This window comes from Salmo trutta, chromosome 15 (assembly GCF_901001165.1).
Source record: "Salmo trutta chromosome 15, fSalTru1.1, whole genome shotgun sequence".
Taxonomy (NCBI): domain Eukaryota; kingdom Metazoa; phylum Chordata; class Actinopteri; order Salmoniformes; family Salmonidae; genus Salmo; species Salmo trutta.
Window position 1 is genome coordinate 65179394 of NC_042971.1, and position 26053 is coordinate 65205446.

A 26053-nucleotide genomic window follows, 5' to 3' on the forward strand; every position below is an offset into this window, starting at 1 on the left:
CTGACCCCAGACTCTGTCAGGGTCAGTTGGGCAGACAACTCCATGACCAAGAACCAGAAGACTACTGAAATACGTTACTACTCCGTCAAGTGGAAGACCAGCTATTCTACTAGTGGGAAGTTCAAGGTAAGGTCATGGGTTGTGTGTTTGTCTGTGGGTTGTATGTTTGTGTGTTTGTCTGTAGGCTTGTGTGTGTGTGTCTCTTGCCGACTGGTTTGCTGCTTCAGTTATTTTGCGTTTATGTTGAACTTCTGTCACAAGAAATTGTAAATTGGTAGGGTTATGTTTTTTTGCATTATTCTATTTTTGGAAACCTGTTTTCTGAAATATATTTGTCTTTAAATCAAATTTGTATTGGTCACATACACATATTTATCAGATGTTATTGCGGGTGTAGCAAAACGCTTGTGTTCCCAGCTCCAACAGTACAGTAATATCTAACTAAATGCTTGTGTTTCTAGCTCCAACAGTGCAGTAATATCTAACTAAATGCTTGTGTTTCTAGCTCCAACAGTAGTATCTAACTAAATGCTTGTGTTTCTAGCTCCAACAGTGCAGTAATATCTAACTAAATGCTTGTGTTTCTAGCTCCAACAGTACAGTAATATCTAACTAAATGCTTGTGTTTCTAGCTCCAACAGTGCAGTAATATCTAACTAAATGCTTGTGTTTCTAGCTCCAACAGTGCAGTAATATCTAACTAAATGCTTGTGTTTCTAGCTCCAACAGTAGTATCTAACTAAATGCTTGTGTTTCTAGCTCCAACAGTGCAGTAATATCTAACTAAATGCTTGTGTTTCTAGCTCCAACAGTGCAGTAATATCTAACTAAATGCTTGTGTTTCTAGCTCCAACAGTGCAGTAGTATCTAACTAAATGATTGTGTTTCTAGCTCCAACAGTGCAGTAATATCTAACTAAATGCTTGTGTTTCTAGCTCCAACAGTGCAGTAATATCTAACTAAATGATTGTGTTTCTAGCTCCAACAGTGCAGTAATATCTAACTAAATGCTTGTGTTTCTAGCTCCAACAGTGCAGTAATATCTAACTAAATGCTTGTGTTTCTAGCTCCAACAGTAGTATCTAACTAAATGCTTGTGTTCCCAGCTCCAACAGTGCAGTAATATCTAACTAAATGCTTGTGTTTCTAGCTCCAACAGTGCAGTAATATCTAACTAAATGCTTGTGTTTCTAGCTCCAACAGTGCAGTAATATCTAACTAAATGCTTGTGTTTCTAGCTCCAACAGTGCAGTAATATCTAACTAAATGCTTGTGTTTCTAGCTCCAACAGTAATATCTAACTAAATGCTTGTGTTTCTAGCTCCAACAGTGCAGTAATATCTAACTAAATGCTTGTGTTTCTAGCTCCAACAGTGCAGTAATATCTAACTAAATGCTTGTGTTTCTAGCTCCAACAGTGCAGTAATATCTAACTAAATGATTGTGTTTCTAGCTCCAACAGTGCAGTAATATCTAACTAAATGCTTGTGTTTCTAGCACCAACAGTAATATCTAACTAAATGCTTGTGTTTCTAGCTCCAACAGTAATATCTAACTAAATGCTTGTGTTCCCAGCTCCAACAGTACAGTAATATCTAACTAAATGCTTGTGTTTCTAGCTCCAACAGTACAGTAATATCTAACTAAATGCTTGTGTTTCTAGCTCCAACAGTGCAGTAATATCTAACTAAATGATTGTGTTTCTAGCTCCAACAGTGCAGTAATATCTAACTAAATGCTTGTGTTTCTAGCTCCAACAGTGCAGTAATATCTAACTAAATGCTTGTGTTTCTAGCTCCAACAGTAGTATCTAACTAAATGCTTGTGTTCCCAGCTCCAACAGTGCAGTAATATCTAACTAAATGCTTGTGTTTCTAGCTCCAACAGTGCAGTAATATCTAACTAAATGCTTGTGTTTCTAGCTCCAACAGTGCAGTAATATCTAACTAAATGCTTGTGTTTCTAGCTCCAACAGTAATATCTAACTAAATGCTTGTGTTTCTAGCTCCAACAGTGCAGTAATATCTAACTAAATGCTTGTGTTTCTAGCTCCAACAGTGCAGTAATATCTAACTAAATGCTTGTGTTTCTAGCTCCAACAGTGCAGTAATATCTAACTAAATGATTGTGTTTCTAGCTCCAACAGTGCAGTAATATCTAACTAAATGCTTGTGTTTCTAGCACCAACAGTAATATCTAACTAAATGCTTGTGTTTCTAGCTCCAACAGTAATATCTAACTAAATGCTTGTGTTCCCAGCTCCAACAGTACAGTAATATCTAACTAAATGCTTGTGTTTCTAGCTCCAACAGTACAGTAATATCTAACTAAATGCTTGTGTTTCTAGCTCCAACAGTGCAGTAATATCTAACTAAATGCTTGTGTTTCTAGCTCCAACAGTGCAGTAATATCTAACTAAATGCTTGTGTTTCTAGCTCCAACAGTAATATCTAACTAAATGCTTGTGTTTCTAGCTCCAACAGTGCAGTAGTATCTAACAATTCACAACAATAAACACACATCTAAAAGGAAAATAATGGAATTAGGAAATACACTACTATCTATACAGTGCATTTGGAAAGTATTCAGACTCCTTGACTTTTTCCACATTTTGTAAAAAATAATTTCTCATCAATCTACACACAATATCCCATAATGACAAAGTGAAAACAGGTTTTAAGAAAATGTTGCAAATGTTTTCAACATTTTAAAACAGAAATACCTTATTTACATAAGTATTCAGACCCTTTGCTATGAGACCTGAAATTGAGCTCAGGTGCATCCTGTTTCCATTTATCCTCCTTGAGATGTTTCTACAACTTAATTGTAGTCTGCTTGTGGTAATTTCTATTGATTGGACATGACTTGGAAAGGCACACACCTGTCTATATAAGGTCCCACAGTTGACAGTGTATGTCAGAGAGAAAACCCAAGCCATAAGGTCAAAGAAATTGTCCGTAGAGCTCCGAGACAGCATTGTGTCGAGGCACAAATCTGGGGAAGGGCCTCCTGCGGGGACCGGGGCCTGGGATTTAAAAAAAACAATAAAAAAAACAATAATATAAATACAGGACAAAATACACATCACGACAAGAGAGACACCACATCACTACATAAAGAGAGACAACACTAAATAAAGAGAGAAACCACAACACTACATAAAGAGAAAGACCACAACACTACATAGAGACAACACATCACTACATAAAGAGAGACTCCACAACACTACATAAAGAGAGACACCACATCACTACATAAAGAGAGACTCCACAACACTACATAAAGAGAGACAACACAACACTACATAAAGAGAGACACCACAACACTACATAAAGAGAGACTCCACAACACTACATAAAGAGAGACAACACAACACTACATAAAGAGAGACACCACAACACTACATAAAGAGAGACACCACAACACTACATAAAGAGAGACACCACAACACTACATAAAGAGAGACACCACAACACTACATAGAGACAACACAACACTACATAAAGAGAGACACCACAACACTACATAGAGACAACACAACACTACATAAAGAGAGACACCACAACACTACATAGAGACAACACAACACTACATAAAGAGAGAGACCACAACACTACATAAAGAGAGACTCCACAACACTACATAAAGAGAGACACCACAACACTACATAAAGAGAGACACCACAACACTACATAAAGAGAGACACCACAACACTACATAAAGAGAGACAACACAACACTACATAAAGAGAGACACCACAACACTACATAAAGAGAGACACCACAACACGACATAAAGAGAGACACCACAACACTACATAAAGAGAGACTCCACAACACTACATAAAGAGAGACAACACTACATAAAGAGAGACAACACTACATAAAGAGAGACACCACAACACTACATAAAGAGAGACACCACAACACTACATAAAGAGAGAGACCACAACACTACATAAAGAGAGACACCACAACACTACATAAAGAGAGACACCACAACACTACATAAAGAGAGACAACACAACACTACATAAAGAGAGACAACACAACACTACATAAAGAGAGACCTAAGACAACAACATAGCAAGGCAGCAACACATGACAACACAGCGTGGTAACACCACAAAACATGGTACAAACATTATTTGGGATAGTCAACAGTACAAAGGTCTTGAAGGTAGAGACAACAATACATCACACAAAGCAGCCACACAAAGCATCCACAGTAAGAGTGTCCATGATTGAGTCTTTGAATGAAGAGATTGAGATAAAACTGTCCAGTTTGAGTGTTTGTTGCAGCTCGTCCCAGTCGCTAGCTGCAGATTACTGAAAAGAGGAGCGACCCAGGGATGTGTGTGTTTTGGGAACCTTTAGACTAAAGTTAAATCTAGACCATCCTACCCATGCTAGATTACTTAATTTATAGAGCGGCAGGTAAGGGTGCTCTTGAGCGGCTAGATGTTCTTCACCATTCGGCCATCAGATTTGCCACCAATGCACCTTATAGGACACATCACTGCACTCTGTACTCCTCTGTAAACTGGTTATCTCTGTATACCCGTTGCAAGACCCACTGGTTGATGCTTATTTATAAAACCCTCTTAGGCCTCACTCCCCCCTATCTGAGATATCTACTGCAGCCCTCATCCTCCACATACAACACCTGTTCTGCCAGTCACATTCTGTTAGATTTAACTTTAGCCTGCAGCTTTGATTTTGGGGACAGTGTACCGTTTAGCCATACTCCCAAGTCATGTTCTGAGGTGACTACCTCAAGCTCTAAACCCTCAGAGGTAGTAATAACATTTGTGGGAAGAGTGGCATTCTTCTTACCAAATCACATGACCTTTGTTTTGTAGGTGTTCAGAACAAAGTTAAGGGTTGAAAAAGCTTGTTGGACACTAAGAAAGCGTTGTTGTAGGCCAGCTGAGTATAAGACTGTATCATCTGCATATAAATGGATGAGAGAGCTTCCTACTGCCTGAGCTATGTTGTTGTTGTAAACTGAGAAGTGCATGGGGCCTAGGATTGGGCCTTGGGGTACTCCCTTGGTGACAGGCAGTGGCTGAGACAGCAGATTTTCTGACTTTATACACTGCACTCTTTGAGAGAGGTAGTTAGCAAACCAGGCCAAAGACCTCTCAGAGACACCAATACTCCTTAGCCGGCCCACAAGAATGAAATGGTCTACCGTATCAAAAGCTTTGGCCGAGTCAATAAAAATAGCAGCACAATATTGCTTAGAATCAAGGGAAATGGTGACATCATTGAGGACCTTTAAGGTTGCAGTGACACATCCATAACCTGAGCGGAAACCAGATTGCATACCCGAGAGAATACTATAGACATCAAGAAAGCCACTCAGTTGATTATTGAGAAGTTTTTCCAACACTTTTGATAAACAGGGCAAAATAGAAATAGGCCTATAACAGTTAGGATCAGCTTGATCTCCCCCTTTAAATAAAGGATGAACTGTGGCTCCCTTCCAAGCAATGGGAACCTCCCCAGAAAGGAGAGACAGGTTAAGAAGGTCAGAGATAGGCTTGGCGATGATAGGGGCAGCAAACATAAAGAAGAAAGGGTCTAAACCATCTGACCCAGATGGTTTTTTGGGGTCAAGTTTAAGGAGCTCCTTAAGCACCTCGGACTCAGTGACTGCTTGCAGGGAGAAACTTTGTAGCGGGGCAGGGGAAAAAGAGGGAGAAGCATCAGGGATAGTCGCATTAGAAGGGGTGAGAGATGAGGAAATGTTGGACAGGCAAAGAGGCATGGCTGAGTCAAATAGGAATCCTGACTTAATAAAGTGGTGATTTAAAAAGCTCAGCCATGTGCTTCTTGTCAGTAACAACCACATCATCAACATTAAGGGACATGGGCAGCTGTGAGGAGAATGGTTTATTCTCCAGGTCTTTAACCGTTTTCCAGAACTTCTTGGGGTTAGACACACAGAGAGAGAACTGCTCCTTAAAGTATCTAACTTTGGCCTTCTGGATAGCCTGAGTGCACTTATTTCTCATTTGCCTGAACGAGAGCCAGTCAGCCTGAGTATACGTGTGCCGAGCCTTTCGCCAAATGCAATTCTTGAGGTGGAGTAACTCTGCAAGATCACGGTCGAACCAGTGGCTGAACCGGTTTTTAATTCTCATTTTCTTTATGGGGACGTGTTTGTTAGCAATACCACTGAAAATATAAAAAAATAAGGTTCAAGCGTCTTCGACAGAAGGGATCAAGCTGATTCTATACCATTTTACAGAGGCCAGTTCATGAAGGAAGACTTGCTCATTAAAGTGTTTTAGCAAGTGTCTATGACAAATCAGGACAGGTCGTTTCACTGAGCAGCCATTACGAACACAGGCTGTAAAACAGTGATCACTAAGGTCATTACAGAAAACACCAGACTGATACCTATCAGGATTATTTGTGAGGATAACATCGAGGAGAGTATCATTTTCTGGGTATTTGGAGTCATACCATGTGGGATTGGTAATAATCTGAGAAGATTTAGGGAGTCCCATTGCTTTAGGACTTGGTCAGGTGGTTTAAGCATGTCCCAGTTTAGGTCACCTAGCAGGACAAATTCAGACTTAGCGTAAGGGGCCAGGAGAGAGCTTAGGGCAGGTAGGGTACAGGCCGGTGCTGATGGAGGACGATAGCACCCAGCAACAGACAACAAAGAGCTATTTAAAAGTTTAATTCTTAAAACCAGCAAATCAAATTGTTTTGGGACAGACTTGGTGGAGACAACCGAGCACTGAAGGTGATCCTTGGTAAAGATTGCCACTCCTCCACCTTTGGAAGATCTGTCTTGCCAAAAAAGGTTATAACCAGAAAGGTTAACATCAGTATTCAAAACACTCTTTCTTAACCACGTCTCAGTAATGACCAACACATCTGGATTGGAGCTGTGAACCCACGCTTTCAATTGATCCATTTTAGGTAATATGCTTCTAGTGTTAATGTGCAGAAAACCCAGGCTTTTACGGGAGCAGAAATCAGTGAAGCAGATATCAGAGCACAAGACAGAATTGGGGCTAGCAACAGTAGATGGGCCAGGGTGTACATGCACATTTCCAGATATCATCAACAGTAATACAATCAGGGCACGGCAGAGGACAGGGAGAGCTCTGCGGTGTTGATTTATAACATCTGAATGTGCATTAGATGGCAACATGATCATATTCTACAGCAATTTCATCAGGTAACATGAATATAAACTGGCGAGAGGTGGCTAGAATAGGATGGGAGGCCAGAAGTCTGTGTAACCAATAGAGAGTCAGAGTCCCGAGTGTGGGAACAAATATAGTCTGTCCCCCGCTTGGGTAAAGAAAGTTTGTTGTCAACGAAGTAGGCAGGTGTCATGAGGCAAACAGCAAAATAGCAAAAAGAAAACGTTTAATATATAACCACTTGGGGCTAGCCATTGTAAGTTCAGAGTGGCCAGAAAGAAGCCACTCCTCAGTAAAAGGCACATGACAGCCTGCTTGCAGTTTGCCAAAAGGCACCTGTCCGGCCACTCTCAGACCATGAGAAACATAATTCTCTGGTCGGATGAAACCAAGATTGAACTTTTTGGCCTGAATGCCAACAGTCACGTCTGGAGGAAACCTGGCACCATCCCTATGGTGAAGCATGGTGGTGGCAGCATCCCTACAGTGAAGCATGGTGGTGGCAGCATCATGCTGTGGGGATGTTTTTGAGCGGCAGGGACTGGGAGACTAGTCAGGATAGAGGGAAAGATGAACGGAGCAAAGTACAGAGAGATCCTTGATGAAAACCTGCTCCAGAGTCCTCAGGACCTCAGACTGGGGCGAAGGTTCACCTTCCAAAAGGACAATGACCTTAAGCACACAGCCAAGACAACGCAGGAGATGATAAATTGATCTCAAATTAGGTATTTTTCTGTTTTTTATTTTTAATACATTTGCAAAAACTTCTAAAAACCGTCCACTTAATTTGAGGGCTGAGGGGATAGGGTGTGTGTCTTAAGTGTTTGGAATGTAGCCCTTGAGTAATTTGTCAGGCCCGAAGTGAACATAATTGTAAACTGCAAACTTCATTAAAAAGAAAACAGGGCTGAGGGGCTTATATTGCAATCTTCCCTTGCTTGGCTAATCATTTGGACTGACAACAAATATGACCGAGGGGGTTCCCTCTGTTTTCACTTTGTCATTATGAGGTATTGTGTGTAGATAGATGAGGGGAAAAAACTATTTTATACATTTTTAGAATAAGGCTGTAACGTTACAAAATGTGGAACAAGTCAAAGGGTATGAATACTTTCTGAATGCCACTGTACTTATGAAATGAACAGGCCGTGGCTCGGGTGGCTGAGGTCCTTGATGATCTTTTTGGCCTTCCTGAGACATCGGGTGTTGCAGAGATCTTGGAGGCCAGGCAGTGTGGCCCCCAGTGATGTGTTAGGGCATACCTCTGGAGAGTCCTATGGTTGCGGACGGTACAATTTCCGTACCAGGCGGTGTGATACAGTCTGACAGGATGCTCTCCATGGTACATCTGTAAAAATGTGTGAGGGTCTTAGGGGCCAAGCCACATTTCTTCAGCCTCCTGAGGTTGATGAGGTGCTGGTGCTCCTTCACCACATTGTCTGTGTGTTTGGACCATTTCAGATTGTTAGTATTTTACACTGTGTGATGATGGCGAGTATTGTGTTTTCACCTGGCAGGCAGAACTGGTTGATTTAAACCACTGGCCTGCTCAATGAGGACCTGCTGTGGGGTTATTGCTCGTTAAAAAGCAGTTTTTGAGCTCTACTGTTTTTCCTAGACAGTCTCCATTTTTTTTATTTTATTTTATTTTACCTTTATTTAACTAGACAAGTCAGTTAAGAACAAATTCTTATCTTCAATGAATGCCTAGGAACAGTGGGTTAACTGCCTTATTCAGGGGCAGAACAACAGATTGTTCTGCCCCTGAACAAGGCAGGTAACCTACTGATCCCCACTGTGCTCTCTTCATTTGATTTGATATATTTTTGGGGGGCAAAACATTTTAACAGTTTAAAAAGTACAAAGGATATGACATGAAAACCATTATACCACCACAACGATGGGGTCCTCTGACAGAATAGTTTTTAATGTTACGTTGTTTCTGTCTCCAGTCTGCAGACACTACAGCCCTCAGCCACACCGTCACTGGTCTCAAGCCCAACACCATGTACGAGTTTGCTGTCATGGTTACCAAGGGCCGTAAGTCCAGCACGTGGAGTATGACAGCTCACGCTACTACGTACGAAGCAGGTGAGGAGCTCTGTCTTTTCTCAACCTCGATCCCTCTCTCTCTGTCTCTCTCTCTCTCTGTCTCTCATTGTCTTTCTCTGTCTCTCACTCTCTTGTTGTCTTTCTCTCTCTCTCTCTCTGTCTCTCGTTGTCTTTCTCACTCTCTAGTTGTCTCTCTCTCTCTCTCTCTCTCTCTCTCTCTCTCTCATTGTCTTTCTCACTCTCTCGTTGTCTTTCTCTTGTTCAACATTGCTCAATATTTTCTTAACATTTGTCATAATTAGTTAAAGCAATGAACTTGTATCCTCTCTCGTCGGAATGCATATTTTCTGACATTTTATTCAAATCTGAAAATGTTCTGAAGCCACGCCCATTTTTGGAAGAATTGTATTATGGGCCCTAAAAGCGCGGAAATAGTGTCCATTGCTTGTATACAGTGGGAAGAAAATGTATATGAACCCTTTAGAATTACCTGGATTTCTGCATAAATTGGTCATGAAATGTTATCTGATTTTCATTTAAGTCACAGACAAACACAGTCTGCTTAAACTAATAACACACAAAACATTGATATCTTTATTGAACACACCGTGTAAACATTCACAGTGCAGGTTGTACAAAGTATGTGAACCCCTGGATTTAATAAGTGGTTGACCTTCCTTTGGCAGCAATAACCTCAACCAAACGTTTTCTGTAGTTGCGGATCAGACCTGCACAACGGTCAGGAGGAATTTTGGACCATTCCTCTTTACAAAACTGATTCAGTTCAGCAATATTCTTGGGATGTCTGGTGTTGAACCGCTCTCTCTCAATCAGGCTGAGGTCATGCCACATCATCTCAATCGGGTTGAGGTCAGGACTCTGACTGGGCCACTCCAGAAGGAGTATTGTTGATTTACTTTAGTCTTTTGGGTTGTTGTCCTGTTGCATCACCTAACTTCTGTTGAGCTTCAATTGGCGGACAGATAGCCTTACATTCTCCTGCAAAATGTCTTGATAAAGTTGGGAATTCATTTTTACGTCGATGATAGCAAGCTGTCCAGGCCCTGAGGCAGCAAAGCAACCCCAAACCATGATGCTCCCTCCACCATACTTTACAGTTGGGATGAGGTTTTGATGTTGGTGTGATGTGTCTTTTTTTCTCCACATATAGTGTTGTGTGTTCCTTCCTTCCTTCCAAACAACTCAACTGAAGTTTCATCTGTCCACAGAATATTTTGCCAGTAGCTCTGTGGAACATCCAGGTGCTCTTTTGAGAACTTCAGACGGTCAGCAATGTTTTTTTTTGGACAGCAGTGGCTTCTTCCGTGGTGTCCTCCCATGAACACCATTCTTGTTTAATGTTTTACGTATCGTAGACTCGTCAACAGAGATGTTAGCATATTCCAGAGATTTCTGTAAGTCTTTAGCTGACACTCTAGGATTCTTCTTAACCTCATTGTGCATTCTGCACTGTGCTCTTGCAGTCATCTTTGCAAGACGGCCACTCCTACGGAGAGGAGCAACAATGCTGAACCTTCTCCAATTATAGACAATTTGTCTTACTGTGAACTGACTTATAGAGATACTATTGTTACCCTTTCCAGCTTTATGCAAGGCAACAATTCTTAATCTTAGGTCTTCTGAGATCTCTTTTGTTCGAGGCGTGGTTCACATCAGGCAATGCTTCTTGTGAATAGCAAACTCAAATTTTCTGAGTGTTTTTTTATAGGGCAAAGCAAATCTAACCAACATCTCCAATCTCCTCTCACTGATTGGACTCCAGGTTAGCTGACTCCTGACTCCAATTAGCTTTTGGAGAAGTAATTAGCCTAGGGGGTTCACATACTTTTTCAACCTACACTGTGAATGTTTAAATGATGTATTCAATATAGACAAGAAAAATACAATAATAATTTGTGTGTTATTAGTTTAAGCACACTGTGTTTGTCTATTGTTGTGACTTAGATGAAGATCAGATCAAATTTGATGACCAATTTATGCAGAAATCCAGATTCCCTCCTGGTATAGTACACTGGTGAAGTCCTGCTGCATGGCCCCATACACACTCAAGTTGTAAAACCAACACATTTGGCACATCGTTTTTTTTTTATATAGCTCAACGTTTTTTTTTTTCTGCACAAAAATAATTGCACCAGCTTGTGGAGACAGACAGCACATTTTGTTTTACAGATAATCTATGTTGTATTACAAAGAATATCTGTTGCATCACGACCATTGTGTCAAATACATTCTACATCAGTCATAGGATTTACAATCTATGTGAAACCTTGCTTAGTCACATGACTAAGGCTATGTTTACACAGGCAGACCAATTTTGATTTTGTTTTCTCACCAATTCTCACTAATTGGACAAAATATCAGCGTTGGGTTACCTGTGTGTAAAACGCAGTCTTAGAGCCTCTGTTTGGTCATTAAGGACAGTGTGTTAAATGACCTGACCTAGTTCAGATCACTAGCAGGTTTTAATCAGCTTTGTCGCCATGCAGGCTCTGTTAGAAGGAGTGTTCTCTGATAAAAACCCTCTGACCCATAGTCTCCCTCAGGTAATCTATCACAATTACTGAGAACATCATAGGAGTCCTGATACTTGTTTGGACTATGTTGGCTAGTGATTGCTTTTAACATTGTTTGGACTGCGTCCCAAATGGCACCCTATTCCCTATATAGTGCACTACTTTTGACCACAACCCATTGTGCACTAAAAGGGAATAGGACACTACAGTATGTAGGGAATATGGTGCTATTTGGGACACGCACTGTTCTTGAAACTTGTGTTTGTTATTGATTGCTTTTCAGAAACACATAAATAACAAGCAAAAGATATGAAACGTGTTGGAAATGGAAACACAGGAACATATGTGATTGGTTTGATCTTTGAACAAAGGTAGTTCAACCTTTCAATGAAATCAGCTCAACTGTTCTGTGCGATGGGAATTCCTGTGGTATTATAAACGAAGAGGTTGATGTTTAATATCATGCAGTCCAGCATTGTAATTCAGGAGAGACCGAGAGCTGGTCTCAGATCATGTGTAGACTATGTTTATGATTTAGCTTCATGTCGGTCAAACATTTGTTTGTTGGGCCTCTGTTGGGCCTCAGGCTTAACGGCAGTTTACTGTTATTACACAATTAATACAACCTCAAATGAACAACAGTGTGTGGTGGTGTGATGACAGAATTAGGACACGTGTCGTTGGTGGTATAAACCTGACCCCTGATCTCTACTTCCTGTTCCTCGCCACTCCTGATTGGCTGAAACTTGTCATTTCCTTTCTCTCTCTTTACCTGATTTGTTGACAGCTCCCAGCTCCGCCCCTAAGGACCTGACGGTGATCAGCAGGGAGGGAAGACCCAGAGCCATCCTGATCAGCTGGCAACCCCCCATGGAGGCTAACGGACGAGTCGTGGGTAAGAAGAACTGCCGTCCCCGCCTTGGACCGTTTACTTTGTTAGCCTGAGTGTGCCCCTAACCACACCCCTAACCACACCCCTAACTGCAGCCCTAACTGCACCCCTAACTACAACCCTAACCACGCCCCTAACCACGCCCCTAACTGCACCCCTAACTGCACCCCTAACTACAACCCTAACCACGCCCTAACCACACCCTAACCTCGTCCCTAACCACGCCCCTAACCACACCCCTAACCGCGCCCCTAGCCACGCCCTAACCACACCCCTAACCACGCCCCTGACCTCCCCCCTAACAGCGCCCCTAACCTCCCCCTAACCACGCCCCTAACCACGCCCCTAACCACACACCTAACCACGCCCTTAACCACGACCCTAACCACGACCCTAACCACGCCCCTAACTGCACCCCTAACTACAACCTTAACCGCGCCCCTAACCTCCCCCTAACAGCGCCCTTAACCACGACCCAAGGCCCTAATCTCGCCCCGAACCAAGGCTCTAACCACACCCCTAACCACGCCCCCTAACAGCCCCCCTAACCTCCTCCCTATCAGCGCCCCTAACCACACCCCTAACCACGCCCCCTAACCTCCCCCCTAACAGCGCCCTTAACCACGACCCTATCCAAGGCCCTAATCTCGCCCCGAACCAAGGCACTAACCACGCCCCTAACAACGCCCATAACAGCGCCCCTGACAGCGCCCCTAACAACACCCCTAACCCCCTCTCCCCTGGCTGTAATGTAGCCTGGATCCCAGATCTGTTTGGCATGATAATGAGTGACAAGCAGTTGGGAAGACAACACAAAGAGATGTGGGTCCAACTCTGTGTGGTCCAGCCTGTCTCCCTCTCCTCCCTCTCCCTATTACACCTTCCTCCTTCCCTCTTTTCCTCCTTCCTTTCTCCCCCTCATCTCCCCTTCACTCCTCTCTCCTATCCTCCCCCTACTCTCCTCTTCTCTCCTCTTCCTCCTCCTTCCTCCCCTCCTCTTCCTCATCCTCCCTTCCTCCTCCTCTTTTTAAAAATATTTTAAATATTTCTTTCACCTTTATTTCACAGGTAGGCCAGTTGAAAACAAGTTCTCATTTACAACTGCGACCTGGCCAAGATAAGGCAAAGCAGTGCGACACAAACAACAATACAGAGTAACACAAACGTACAGTCAATAACACAATATAAAAATCTATATACAGTGTGTGCAAATGTTGTAAGATTAGGGAGGTAAGGCAATAAATATGCCATAGCGGCAAAATAATTACAATTTAACATTAACTAGAGTGATAGACGTGCAGATGATGAATGTGCAAGTAGAGATATTGGGGTGCAAAGGAGCAAAAAAATAAATAACAATATGGGGATGAGGTAGTTGAATGGGCTGTTTACAGATGGGCTATGTACAGGTGCAATGATCTGTGAGTTGCTCTGACAGCTGATGTTTAAAGGTAGTGAGGGAGATATGAGTCTCCAGCTTCAGTGATTTTTGCAGTTCCTTCCAGTCATTGGCAGCAGAGAACTGGAAGGAAAGGCGGCCAAAGGAGGAATAGGCTTTGGGGGTGATCAGTGAGATATACCTGCTGGAGCGCGTGCTACGGGTGGGTGCTGCTATGGTGACCCATGAGCTGAGATAAGGTGGGGCTTTACCTAGCAGAGACTTGCAGATGACCTGGAGCCAGTGGGTTTGGCGACAGATATGTAGCGAGGGCTGGCCAACGAGAGCATACAGGTCGCAGTGGTTGGTAGTATATGTGGCTTTAGTGACAAAACGGATGGCACTGTGATAGACATCCAATTTGCTGAGTAGAGTGTTTGAGACTCTTTTGTAAATGACATCGCCGAAGTCAAAGATCGGTAGGATAGTCAGTTTTACGAGGGTATGTTTGGCAGCATGAGTGAAGGAGGCTTTGTTGCGAAATAGGAAGCCAATTCTAGATTTAATTACGGATTGGAGATGCTTAATTTAACGTGAGTCTGGAAGGAGAGTTTACAGTCTAACCAGACACCTAGGTATTTGTAATTGTCCACGTATTCTATGTCAGAACCGTGCAGAGAAGTGATGCTGGACGGGCGGGCAGGTGCAGGCAGCGATCGGTTGAAAAGCATGCATTTAGTTTTACTTGCATTTAAGAGCAGTTGGAGGCCACGGAAGGAGAGTTGTATGGTATTGAAGCTCATCTGGAGGTTAGTTAACACAGTGTCCAAAGAAGGGCCAGAAGTATACAGAATGGTGTCGTCTGCGTAGAGGTGGATCAGAGAATCACCAGCAGCAAGAGCGACATCATTGATGTATACAGAGAAAAGAGTCGGCCTGAGAATTGAACCCTGTGGCACCCCCATAGAGACTGCCAGAGGTCCGGACAACAGGCCCTCCGATTTGACACACTGAACTCTGTCTGAGAAGTAGTTGGTGAACCAGGCGAGGCAGTCATTTGAGAAACCAAGGCTGTTGAGTCTGCCGATAAGAATGTGGTGATTGACAGAGTCGAAAGCCTTGGCCAGGTCGATGAAGATGGCTGCACAGTATTGTCTTTTATCGATGGCGGTTATGATATCGTTTAGGACCTTGAGAGTGGCTGAGGTGCACCCATGACCAGCTCTGAAACCAGATTGCATAGCGGAGAAGGTACGGTGCGATTCGAAAAGGTCGGTGATCTGATTGTTAACTTGGCTTTCAAAAACCATAGAAAGGCAGGGCAGGATGGATAAAGGTCTGTAACAATTTGGGTCTAGAGTGTCTCCCCCTTTGAAGAGGGGGATGACCGTGGCAGCTTTCCAATCTTTGGGGATCTCAGACAATACGAAAGAGAGGTTGAACAGGCTAGTAATAGGGGTTGCAACAATTGCGACGGAAAACTTTAGAAAGAGAGGGTCCAGATTGTCTAGCCCAGCTGATTTGTAGGGGTCCAGATTTTGCAACTCTTTCAGAACATCAGCTATCTGGTTTTGGGTGAAGGAGAAATGGGGGAGGTTTGGGCAAGTTGCTGTGGGGGGTAAAGGGCTGTTAACCGGGGTAGGGGTATGCAGGTGGAAAGCACCTGGCTTTTTTCTTCCTCTTCCTCCTCCTTCCTCTCCTCCTCCATCCTCCCTTCTTCCTCCTCTCCTCCTCCCCTCCTCTCATCCATGTTGTAAATCTCCAGTATTGACCTTGGTGACTACTGAAGTCAGACTACAGCCAATAGATTGCTCTCCGAGGAGAGCGTGTTTGTGTGTGTGCATATGCGTATGCATGTGTGGCAGCTGGATACTGTTTCCTTGTTTCTTACGGCCCACTCTAACTATGTGGGAACACAGACAGTCAATCTGTCCTCTGCAACATGGAGCGTCAATCTGTCCTCTGGAACACAGAGAGTCAATCTGTCCTCTGGAACACAGATAGTCAATCTGTCCTCTGGAACACAGATAGTCAATCTGTCCTCTGGAACACAGAGAGTCAATCTGTCCTCTGGAACACACAGAGTCAATCTGTCCTCTGGAACACAGAGAGTCAATCTGTCCTCTAGAACACAGAGAGTCAATCTGTCCTCTGGAACACAGAGAGTCAATCTGTCCTCTAGAACACAGAGAGTCAATCTGTCCTCTGGAACACAGAGAGTCAATCTGTCCTCTAGAACACAGAGAGTCAATCTGTCCTCTAGAACACAGAGAGTTAATCTGTCCTCTGGAACACAGAGAGTGAATCTGTCCTCTGGAACACAGAGAGTCAATCTGTCCTCTGGAACACAGAGAGTGAATCTGTCCTCTGGAACACAGAGAGTGAATCTGTCCTCTGGAACACAGAGAGTCAATCTGTCCTCTAGAACACAGAGAGTCAATCTGTCCTCTGGAACACAGAGAGTCAATCTGTCCTCTGGAACACAGAGTCAATCTGTCCTCTAGAACACGGAGAGTCAATCTGTCCTCTGGAACACAGAGAGTCAATCTGTCCTCTGGAACACAGAGTCAATCTGTCCTCTGGAACATGGAGAGTCAATCTGTCCTCTGGAACACGGAGAGTCAATCTGTCCTCTGGAACACTGAGAGTCAATCTGTCCTCTGGAACACAGAGAGTCAATCTGTCCTCTGGAACACAGAGAGTCAATCTGTCATCTAGAACACAGAGAGTCAATCTGTCCTCTGGAACACAGTGTCTGTAAACATTGGAGAGAGTCGTACAGAACACAGTTTTAAATGCATTGTTGACATAGCCCTATTCATCACCTTCTGCATGTTCATGTATCATGTTCTACTTGTTCCTACCATCCTTTCCCTAGCATCAGTTGTTTATGTCTCTAGTGATTAGCTAATTAGCTAATTGTTAAGATACTGCTGTTGATTGTGTCCCTGTTATGATGTAGAGGTCTGTAGACTACGTGACTCAGTTATCTGCTGATTCTGTTATGATGTAGAGGTCTGTAGACTACGTGACTCAGTTATCTGCTGATTCTGTTATGATGTAGAGGTCTGTAGACTACGTGACTCAGTTATCTGCTGATTCTGTTATGATGTAGAGGTCTGTAGACTACGTGACTCAGTTATCTGCTGATTCTGTTATGATGTAGAGGTCTGTAGACTACGTGACTCAGTTATCTGCTGATTCTGTTATGATGTAGAGGTCTGTAGACTAAGTCACTCAGGTATCTGTTGATTCTGTTATGATGTAGAGGTCTGTAGAATATGTGACTCAGTTATCTGTTGATTCTGTTATGATGTAGAGGTCTGTAGAATATGTGACTCAGTTATCTGTTGATTCTGTTATGATGTGGAGGTCTGTAGAATATGTGACTCAGTTATCTGCTGATTCTGTTATGATGTAGAGGTCTGTAGAATATGTGACTCAGTTATCTGTTGATTCTGTTATGATGTGGAGGTCTGTAGAATATGTGACTCAGTTACCTGTTGATTCTGTTATGATGTGGAGGTCTGTAGACTTCGTCTCAGGTACCTGTTATGATGTAGAGGTCTGTAGACTACATGACTCAGGTACCTGTTATGATGTAGAGGTTTGTAAATGACGTGATTCTTCAGAGTGTGAATGTTGTGTTGTCTTTGTGCTTTGTCAGGCTACATCCGGTTCTTTTATTTATTTATTTATTTCACCTTTATTTAACCAGGTAGGCAAGTTGAGAACAAGTTCTCATTTACAATTGCGACCTGGCCAAGATAAAGCAAAGCAGTTCGACAACATACAAAAACACAGAGTTACACATGGAGTAAAACAACATACAATCAATGATGCAGTAGAAAAAAAATAAGACTATATACAATGTGAGCAAATGATGTGAGATAATGGAGGTAAAGGCAAAAAAATGCCATGGTGGCAAAGTAAATAAAGTATGGCAAGAAAAAACACTGGAATGGTAGATTTGTAGTTTGAAGAAAGTTAAAAGTTAAAATATAAATAATATGGTGCAAAGGAGCAAAATAAATAAAATAAATAAATACAGTAGGGGAAAAGGTAGTAGTTTGGGCTCAATTAAAGATGGGCTATGTACAGGTGCAGACTCTAGTCTGGTAATAGATCTGTTTGTGCTGTCTTGAGATTCCTATAGATGACTGGGTTACGGTTAGGGTTAATCAGTCTTCCTCTCTGTGTTGTTTCTCTACCAGGCTTTATCCTGTACTACACTCTGGATAAGAACATGCCTATAGATGACTGGGTAATGGAGAGTATCAGTGGAGATCGTCTGACCCACCAGGTGATGGATCTGAACCTGGACACTGTCTACTACTTCAGGATCCAAGCTAAGAATGCCAAGGGAGTGGGTCCCCTGTCAGACCCCATCCAGTTTAGGACTAACAAAGGTACGGGATAAATCGCTAGCTTACACCCAGCCGAACTTTTCTCACCCTAAACATTTACACATATCTTCTTTCTTTACCCCCTTTAGTGCATGTACACCCAGAACACCCAGCCTGTCTTCCTTACCTCTCCCCCCTTTAGTGCATGTACACCCAGAACACCCAGCCTGTCTTCCTTACCTCTCCCCCCTTTAGTGCATGTACACCCAGAACACCCAGCCTGTCTTCCTTACCTCTCCCCCCTTTAGTGCATGTACACCCAGAACACCCAGCCTGTCTTCCTTACCTCTCCCCCCTTTAGTGCATGTACACCCAGAACACCCAGCCTGTCTTCCTTACCTCTCCCCCCTTTAGTGCATGTACACCCAGAACACCCAGCCTGTCTTCCTTACCTCTCCCCCCTTTAGTGCATGTACACCCAGAACACCCAGCCTGTCTTCCTTACCTCTCCCCCCTTTAGTGCATGTACACCCAGAACCCCCAGCCTGTCTTCCTTACCTCTCCCCCCTTTAGTGCATGTACACCCAGAACACCCAGCCTGTCTTCCTTACCTCTCCCCCCTTTAGTGCATGTACACCCAGAACACCCAGCCTGCCTTCCTTACCTCTCCCCCCTTTAGTGCATGTACACCCAGAACCCCCAGCCTGTCTTCCTTACCTCTCCCCCCTTTAGTGCATGTACACCCAGAACACCCAGCCTGTCTTCCTTACCTCTCCCCCCTTTAGTGCATGTACACCCAGAACACCCAGCCTGTCTTCCTTACCTCTCCCCCCTTTAGTGCATGTACACCCAGAACACCCAGCCTGTCTTCCTTACCTCTCCCCCCTTTAGTGCATGTACACCCAGAACACCCAGCCTGTCTTCCTTACCTCTCCCCCCTTTAGTGCATGTACACCCAGAACACCCAGCCTGTCTTCCTTACCTCTCCCCCCTTTAGTGCATGTACACCCAGAACACCCAGCCTGCCTTCCTTACCTCTCCCCCCTTTAGTGCATGTACACCCAGAACCCCCAGCCTGCCTTCCTTACCTCTCCCCCCTTTAGTGCACCCAGAACACCCAGCCTGTCTTCCTTACCTCTCCCCCCTTTAGTGCATGTACACCCAGAACCCCCAGCCTGTCTTCCTTACCTCTCCCCCCTTTAGTGCATGTACACCCAGAACACCCAGCCTGTCTTCCTTACCTCTCCCCCCTTTAGTGCATGTACACCCAGAACACCCAGCCTGTCTTCCTTACCTCTCCCCCCTTTAGTGCATGTCCACTTAGGGTTGCAAAATTCTAACTATCTCAAAGTACCTGGTTGGAGGATTTCCAGTGTGAGGATTTCCTGCCTGCTTATTCCCTCTTGATTCTGGGCATTCTCCAACCCTAACCCTAACCCCAACCCTAACCCTAACCCTAACCCTTACCCTAACCCTAACCCTAACCCTAACCCTAACCTTTACCCTTAACCCTAACCCTAACCCTAACCCTTACCCTTAACCCTAACCCTTACCCTTAACCCTAACCCCTAACCCTAACCCTAACCCTAACCCTAACCCTAACCCTGTTATACCCAACTAGCCTCTAAAATGATTTGAAACCATGTCAGTTAACCAATGGTAACCAATGTTAATAACCCATTCATAATATTGTCCACCCATGTTAACATGGTGATACTCAAGAAGGCTTGTGGTTGCGGATTACGTCTCAGTCAAGTAAGCAGGACTGTTTGTCTTCGCCATTGTAGGTCCGTGGAAACGCGCTAACGCTAATTCATCATTGTAGGTTGAAGGAAACCATACTAACGCCAAGCTAACGCTACATCATCACTGTAGGTTGAAGGGAAATGCGCTAACGCCAAGCTAATGCTACTTCATCATTGTAGGTTAAAGGGAAATGCGCTAACGCTACTACATCATTGTAGGTCAATGGAAACTTGCTAATGCTACTTCATCATTGTAGGTTAAAGGGAAACAGGCCTGCAGGAGATCATTCATTATTGTATGATCTATTCCCTTCATAGTGAACTACCCTATTCCCTACATAGTGAACTACCCTATTCCCTACATAGTGAACTACCCTATTCCCTACAGAGTGCACTACCCTATTCCCTACATAGTCCACTACCCTATTCCCTACGTAGTCCACTACCCTATTCCCTACATAGTCCACTACCCTATTCCCTACATAGTGCACTACCCTATTCCCTACATAGTGCACTACCCTATTCCCTACATAGTCCACTACCCTATTCCCTACATAGTCCACTACCCTATTCCCTACATAGTCCACTACCCTATTCCCTACATAGTCCACTACCCTATTCCCTACATAGTGCACTACCCTATTCCCTACATAGTGCACTACCCTATTCCCTACATAGTCCACTACCCTATTCCCTACATAGTCCACTACCCTATTCCCTACATAGTCCACTACCCTATTCCCTACATAGTCCACTACCCTATTCCCTACATAGTGCACTACCCTATTCCCTACATAGTGCACTACCCTATTCCCTACATAGTCCACTACCCTATTCCCTACATAGTCCACTACCCTATTCCCTACATAGTCCACTACCCTATTCCTTACGTAGTCCAACAAATTAAATCAAATCAATGTATTTATAAAGCCCTTCTTACATCAGCTGATGTCTCAAAGTGCTGTACAGAAACCCAGCCTAAAACCCCAAACAGCAAGCAATGCAGGTGTAGAAGCACGGTGGCTAGGAAAAACTCCCTAGAAAGGACGGGTGTCCACCACATATTCCACTACCCTATCCCCTATATAGTGCACTACCCTATCCCCTATATAGTGCACGACCCTATCCCCTATATAGTGCACGACCCTATCCCCTACATATATGTAGTGCACTCGTTTTGACCAGGGCTCTGAGAGGACACAAGTCTCTTGGTTGTGTCACAAAAGACACCCTATCCCTTATATAGTGCACTACTATGGGTCCTGGTCAAAAGTAGTGCACTATTTAGGGAATAGGGTAGTGCACTAAATCGAGAATAGGGTGTCATTTGGGATGCATTTTGAATGTGGACAGAAGTAAACATTGCTCAGGGCGAGGATCCTAATAGTTCCCTGTTGTAGCTCCCTGGAGATCAGTTCAGAGTATTACTCAGATACAGCTGTCTGGGGATCAGTTCAGAGTATTACTCAGATACAGCTGTCCTGGGATCAGTTCAGAGTATTACTCAGATACAGCTGTCCTGGGATCAGTTCATAGTATTACTCAGATACAGCTGTCTGGAGATCAGTTCAGAGTATTACTCAGATACAGCTGTCTGGGGATCAGTTCAGAGTATTACTCAGATACAGCTGTCTGGGGATCAGTTCAGAGTATTACTCAGATACAGCTGTCCTGGGGATCAGTTCAGAGTATTACTCAGATACAGCTGTCCTGGGATCAGTTCATAGTATTACTCAGATACAGCTGTCTGGGGATCAGTTCAGAGTATTACTCAGATACAGCTGTCTGGAGATCAGTTCAGAGTATTACTCAGATACAGCTGGATGATACCCCATCCCTCTCTCACTCTGTTTTTCTCTCTTCTCTCTCTCTCTTTCTCCTTCTCTCTGTCTCTCAATTCAATTTCAATTTAAGGGGTTTTATTGGCATGGGAAACATATTTTTACATTGCCAAAGCAAGTGAAAATACACAATAAACAAAGTGAAATAAACAAAAACAAAATGAACAGTAAACATTACACTTACAAAAGTTCCAAAAGAATAAATACATTTCAAATATCATATTGCAAATGCATATTTCTATATACAGTGTTGTAATGATGTAAAGTTCAACAGGGAAAATAAATAAACATAAATATGGGTTGTATTTACAATGGTGTTGCCATTTTCTGGTTGCCCTTTTCCTGTGGCTGCTGTGATGGCACTCTGTGATATTTCACCCAATAGATATGGGAGTTTATCAAAATCGGGTTTGTTTTCGAATTCATTGTGGGTCTGTGTAATCTGAGGTAAATATGTGTCTCTAATATGGTCATACATTTGGCAGGAGGTTAGGAAGTGCAGCTCAGTTTCCACCTCATTTTGTGGGCAGTGTTGCACATAGCCTGTCTTCTCTTGAGAGCCAGGTCTGCCTATGGCGGCCTTTCTCAGTAGCAAGGCTATACTCATTGAGTCTGTACATAGTCAAAGCTTTCCTTAAGTTTGGGTCAGTCCCAGTGGTCAGGTATTCTGCCACTGTGTACTCTCTGTTTAGGGCCAAAAAGCATTCTAGTTTGCTCTGTTTTTTTGTAAATTCTTTCCAAAGTGTCAAGTAATTATCTTTTTGTTTTCTCATGATTTGGTTGGTTCTATTTTTGTTGCTGTCCTGGGGCTCTGTGGGGTGTGTTTGTGTTTGTGAACAGAGCCCCAGGACCAGCTTGCTTAGGGGACTCTTCTCCAGGTTCAGCTCTCTGTAGGTGATGGCTTTGTTATGGAAGGTTTGGGAATCGCTTCCTTTTAGGTAGTTCTAGAATTTAACGGCTCTTTTCTGGATTTTGATAATTAGCGGGTAATTCTGCTCTGCATGCCTTATTTGGTGTTTTACTTTGTACACAGAGAATAGTCTCAATTAGGTGTATTGGTCCTATTTTGTGAATTCTTGTTTCGTGAGCGGACACCAGACCTGAATCAAGTATTTTTAGCCAGATCCTAAATGGAATGTTGAATTCTATGTTTCTTTTGATGGCATAGAAGGCCCTTCTTGCCTTGTCTCTCAGATCGTTCACAGCTTTGTGGAAGTTACCTGTGGTGTTGATGTTTAGGCCAAGGTATATATAGTTGTTTGTGTGCTCTAGGGCAACGGTGTCTAAATGGAATTTGTATTTGTGGTCCTGGACACTGGACCTTTTTTGGAAACAATTATTTTTGTCTTACTGAGATTTACTCTCATGGCCCAGGTCTGACAGAACCTGTGCAGAAGATCTAGGTGCTGCTGTAGGCTCTCCTTGGTTGGTGACAGAAGCACCAGATCATCAGCAAACAGTAGACACTTGACTTCAGATTCTAGTAGGATTCTGATTCTGGCCGGGTGCTGCAGACTTTTCTAGTGCCCGCTCCAATTCGTTGATATATATGTTGAAGGGGGTGGGGCTTAAGCTGCATCCCTGTCTCATCCCACGGTCCTGTGGAAAGAAATGTTTTTTGCCCATTTTAACCGCACACTTGTTATTTGTGCATGGATTTTATGTCGTATGTTTTTCCCCCAACTCCACTTTCCATCAATTTATATAGCAGACCCTCATGCCAAATTGAGTCAAAAGCTTTTTTGAAATCAACAAAGCATGAGAAGACTTTGCCTTTGTTTTGGTTTGTTTGTTTGTCAATTAGGGTATGCAGGGTGAATACGTGGTCTGTCGTACGGTAATTTGGTAAAAATCCAATTTGACTTTTGCTCAGTACACTGTTTTTGCTGAGGAAATGTACGAGTCTGCTGTTAATGATAATGCAGAGGATTTTCCCAAGGTTGCTGTTGACTCCTATTCCACGGTTGTTATTGGGGTCAAATTTGTCTCCACTTCTGTGGATTGGGGTGACCAGTCCTTGGTTCCAAATATTGGGGAAGATGCCAGAGCTGAGGATAACTCTCTCTCTCTCTCTCTCTCTCTCTCTCTCCCCCCCCCAGACAATCCATACCACTAAAGTGTTATATTTTATCTCTTTCAGTGGAACACCCAGACAAGATGGCTAACGATCAAGGTAAGCAGAAACAACATATAACACACAGGCACACACACACACACACACACACACACAATCACAGCCACACACACACACAGACATGGACAGACAGGCACACACACACACACACACACACACACATGTTTCTGTAGAGGGATGACTGTGTGTCTACCAGTTGTACCATTCATCATAGTAATTGCACTGCATTCCTTTGGAGACAGAAAAAGTGTGTATCCAAAATGGCACCCTATTCCCTATTAAGTGCACTACTTTTGACCAGGACCCAATGGGCTCTCATCAAAAGTAGTGCACTAAATAGGAAATAGGGTGTCATTTTGGCAGCTTAGATGTGTGAAGAGTTAAAAGGGTTTATCCTTACTACAGTCCCTCCGACATAACTTCCAGCAGGTGAAGGGTAATAAGGCCCAGCTATCTTCAGGGACCAGGGGAATGAAGGCCAATTATAGTCCTAGCTGTTTTAATAAAGCATTACCACCATGAAAAGGAAATAATTCAAATCTCTCTGTCTCTTGTCTCTTTCCTTTTGCCCCTCTCTCAAAATAAATGTAAAACATTAAACAAACGTGGCGGCGCCTCCTCTCTGCCTTTCATGAGTGACTTCTTTCAACGCTGAATATTCCCCTTTAGAAAATCTCAATTGAAAATAGGTTTCTAAATTAGCCCTTTGAGTGGTAAATTGTCTTAGCAGCGAAAAAGAACGGCGAGGGGGGGGGAGGTGGGAGGAGGGGGCACCTTTTGCTATATTGAATGATAATGGCGGGTGTTAAATTATGTTGGGTGTTGAATTGAGTGGGTGCTTCCCCATTGGCGCCCTATTCCATATGTAGTGCACTACTTTTGACCAGAAACCTATATAGGGAATAGGGGACGGAGACGCTGTCTTGTCTTCTTGTTGCTATGACACTAATGAGAGTTCCTCTTTAGAGCTGGTTTAATTAAGAGGAGGAGAGTGGTCCTCGCTTGCTCTATCTCTCTCTCTCTCTCTCACACACAGACACAGACACACACACACACACACACACACACACACACACACACACACACACACACTCACACACACACACACACACACTCACACACACACACACACACACACACACACACACACAAAGGGCTCCTTCACAGCTTTTAATTGACGTTTCGTGGAAACATTGTATTTTGAGAGAGAAAAAAAAGGAGAGATTGAGTTGTTGTCACCATATGAAGTGGTCACATTGAAGTGTACGATTATTTAGGGACATCTAATTCTGAAATATTTAATTGCTTAAGCCATCTGTTTTTACAGATGAAGGTTAATCAGTAAAGCCACGTGTAAAATGCAAAGGCTTTACGTCCCACCCTATTCCCTGTACAGAGTCCTATGGCTCTGGTCTAAAGTAGGGAACGATATAGTCTATAGGGAGGGATTTGGAACGGAGAGGCTGAGGGCAGGATTAGAACCTTGGTTAGTGCATCTTTACATCACCATGGTCACCGTATTTAAATCCCTCTCATGTTTACTAATTTAGTTATTTTGCCAATAGGAAGGCCACTGTAATAATGTGTAGCCTGCAACATGTGCACAATCTGGAATGATATACCAACAACTGTGATTTAGTACAGAATTATTATTTTTTAATGTATTTTACCTTTATGAAACTAGGCAAGTCAGTTAAGAACAAATTCTTATTTTCAATGACGGCCTACCAGGGAACAGTGGGTTAAACTGCCTTGTTCAGGGGCAGAACGACAGATTTTTACCTTGTCGGCTCGGGGATTCAATCTTGCAACCTTCCAGTTACTAGTCCAACACCCTAACCACTAGGCTACCTGCCATCCCAATTATAGGCTAAGCTGCCTCATATATATATATAGCCATAAGTGTTAGTCTCTCTAGACTGTAGAAGCTGATCCCTTATCAGAATAAAACATAACTCTAATG

At 43.2% G+C, this 26053-nt stretch overlaps 1 protein-coding gene across 2 annotated transcripts in view; it reads left to right on the forward strand.

Moving 5' to 3' along the window:
- Positions 1-26053, forward strand: part of LOC115149549 (netrin receptor DCC-like) — a 499682-nt gene that overhangs the window by 466838 nt on the left and 6791 nt on the right. For both annotated transcript variants that reach the window (XM_029692499.1, XM_029692500.1), the window contains exons 17-21: positions 1-126; positions 9121-9259; positions 12542-12649; positions 18239-18433; positions 24097-24129. The exon at positions 1-126 is cut by the window's left edge. In XM_029692499.1, the coding sequence (XP_029548359.1) occupies positions 1-126; positions 9121-9259; positions 12542-12649; positions 18239-18433; positions 24097-24129 (601 nt within the window). The remainder of the gene's footprint in view (positions 127-9120; positions 9260-12541; positions 12650-18238; positions 18434-24096; positions 24130-26053) is intronic.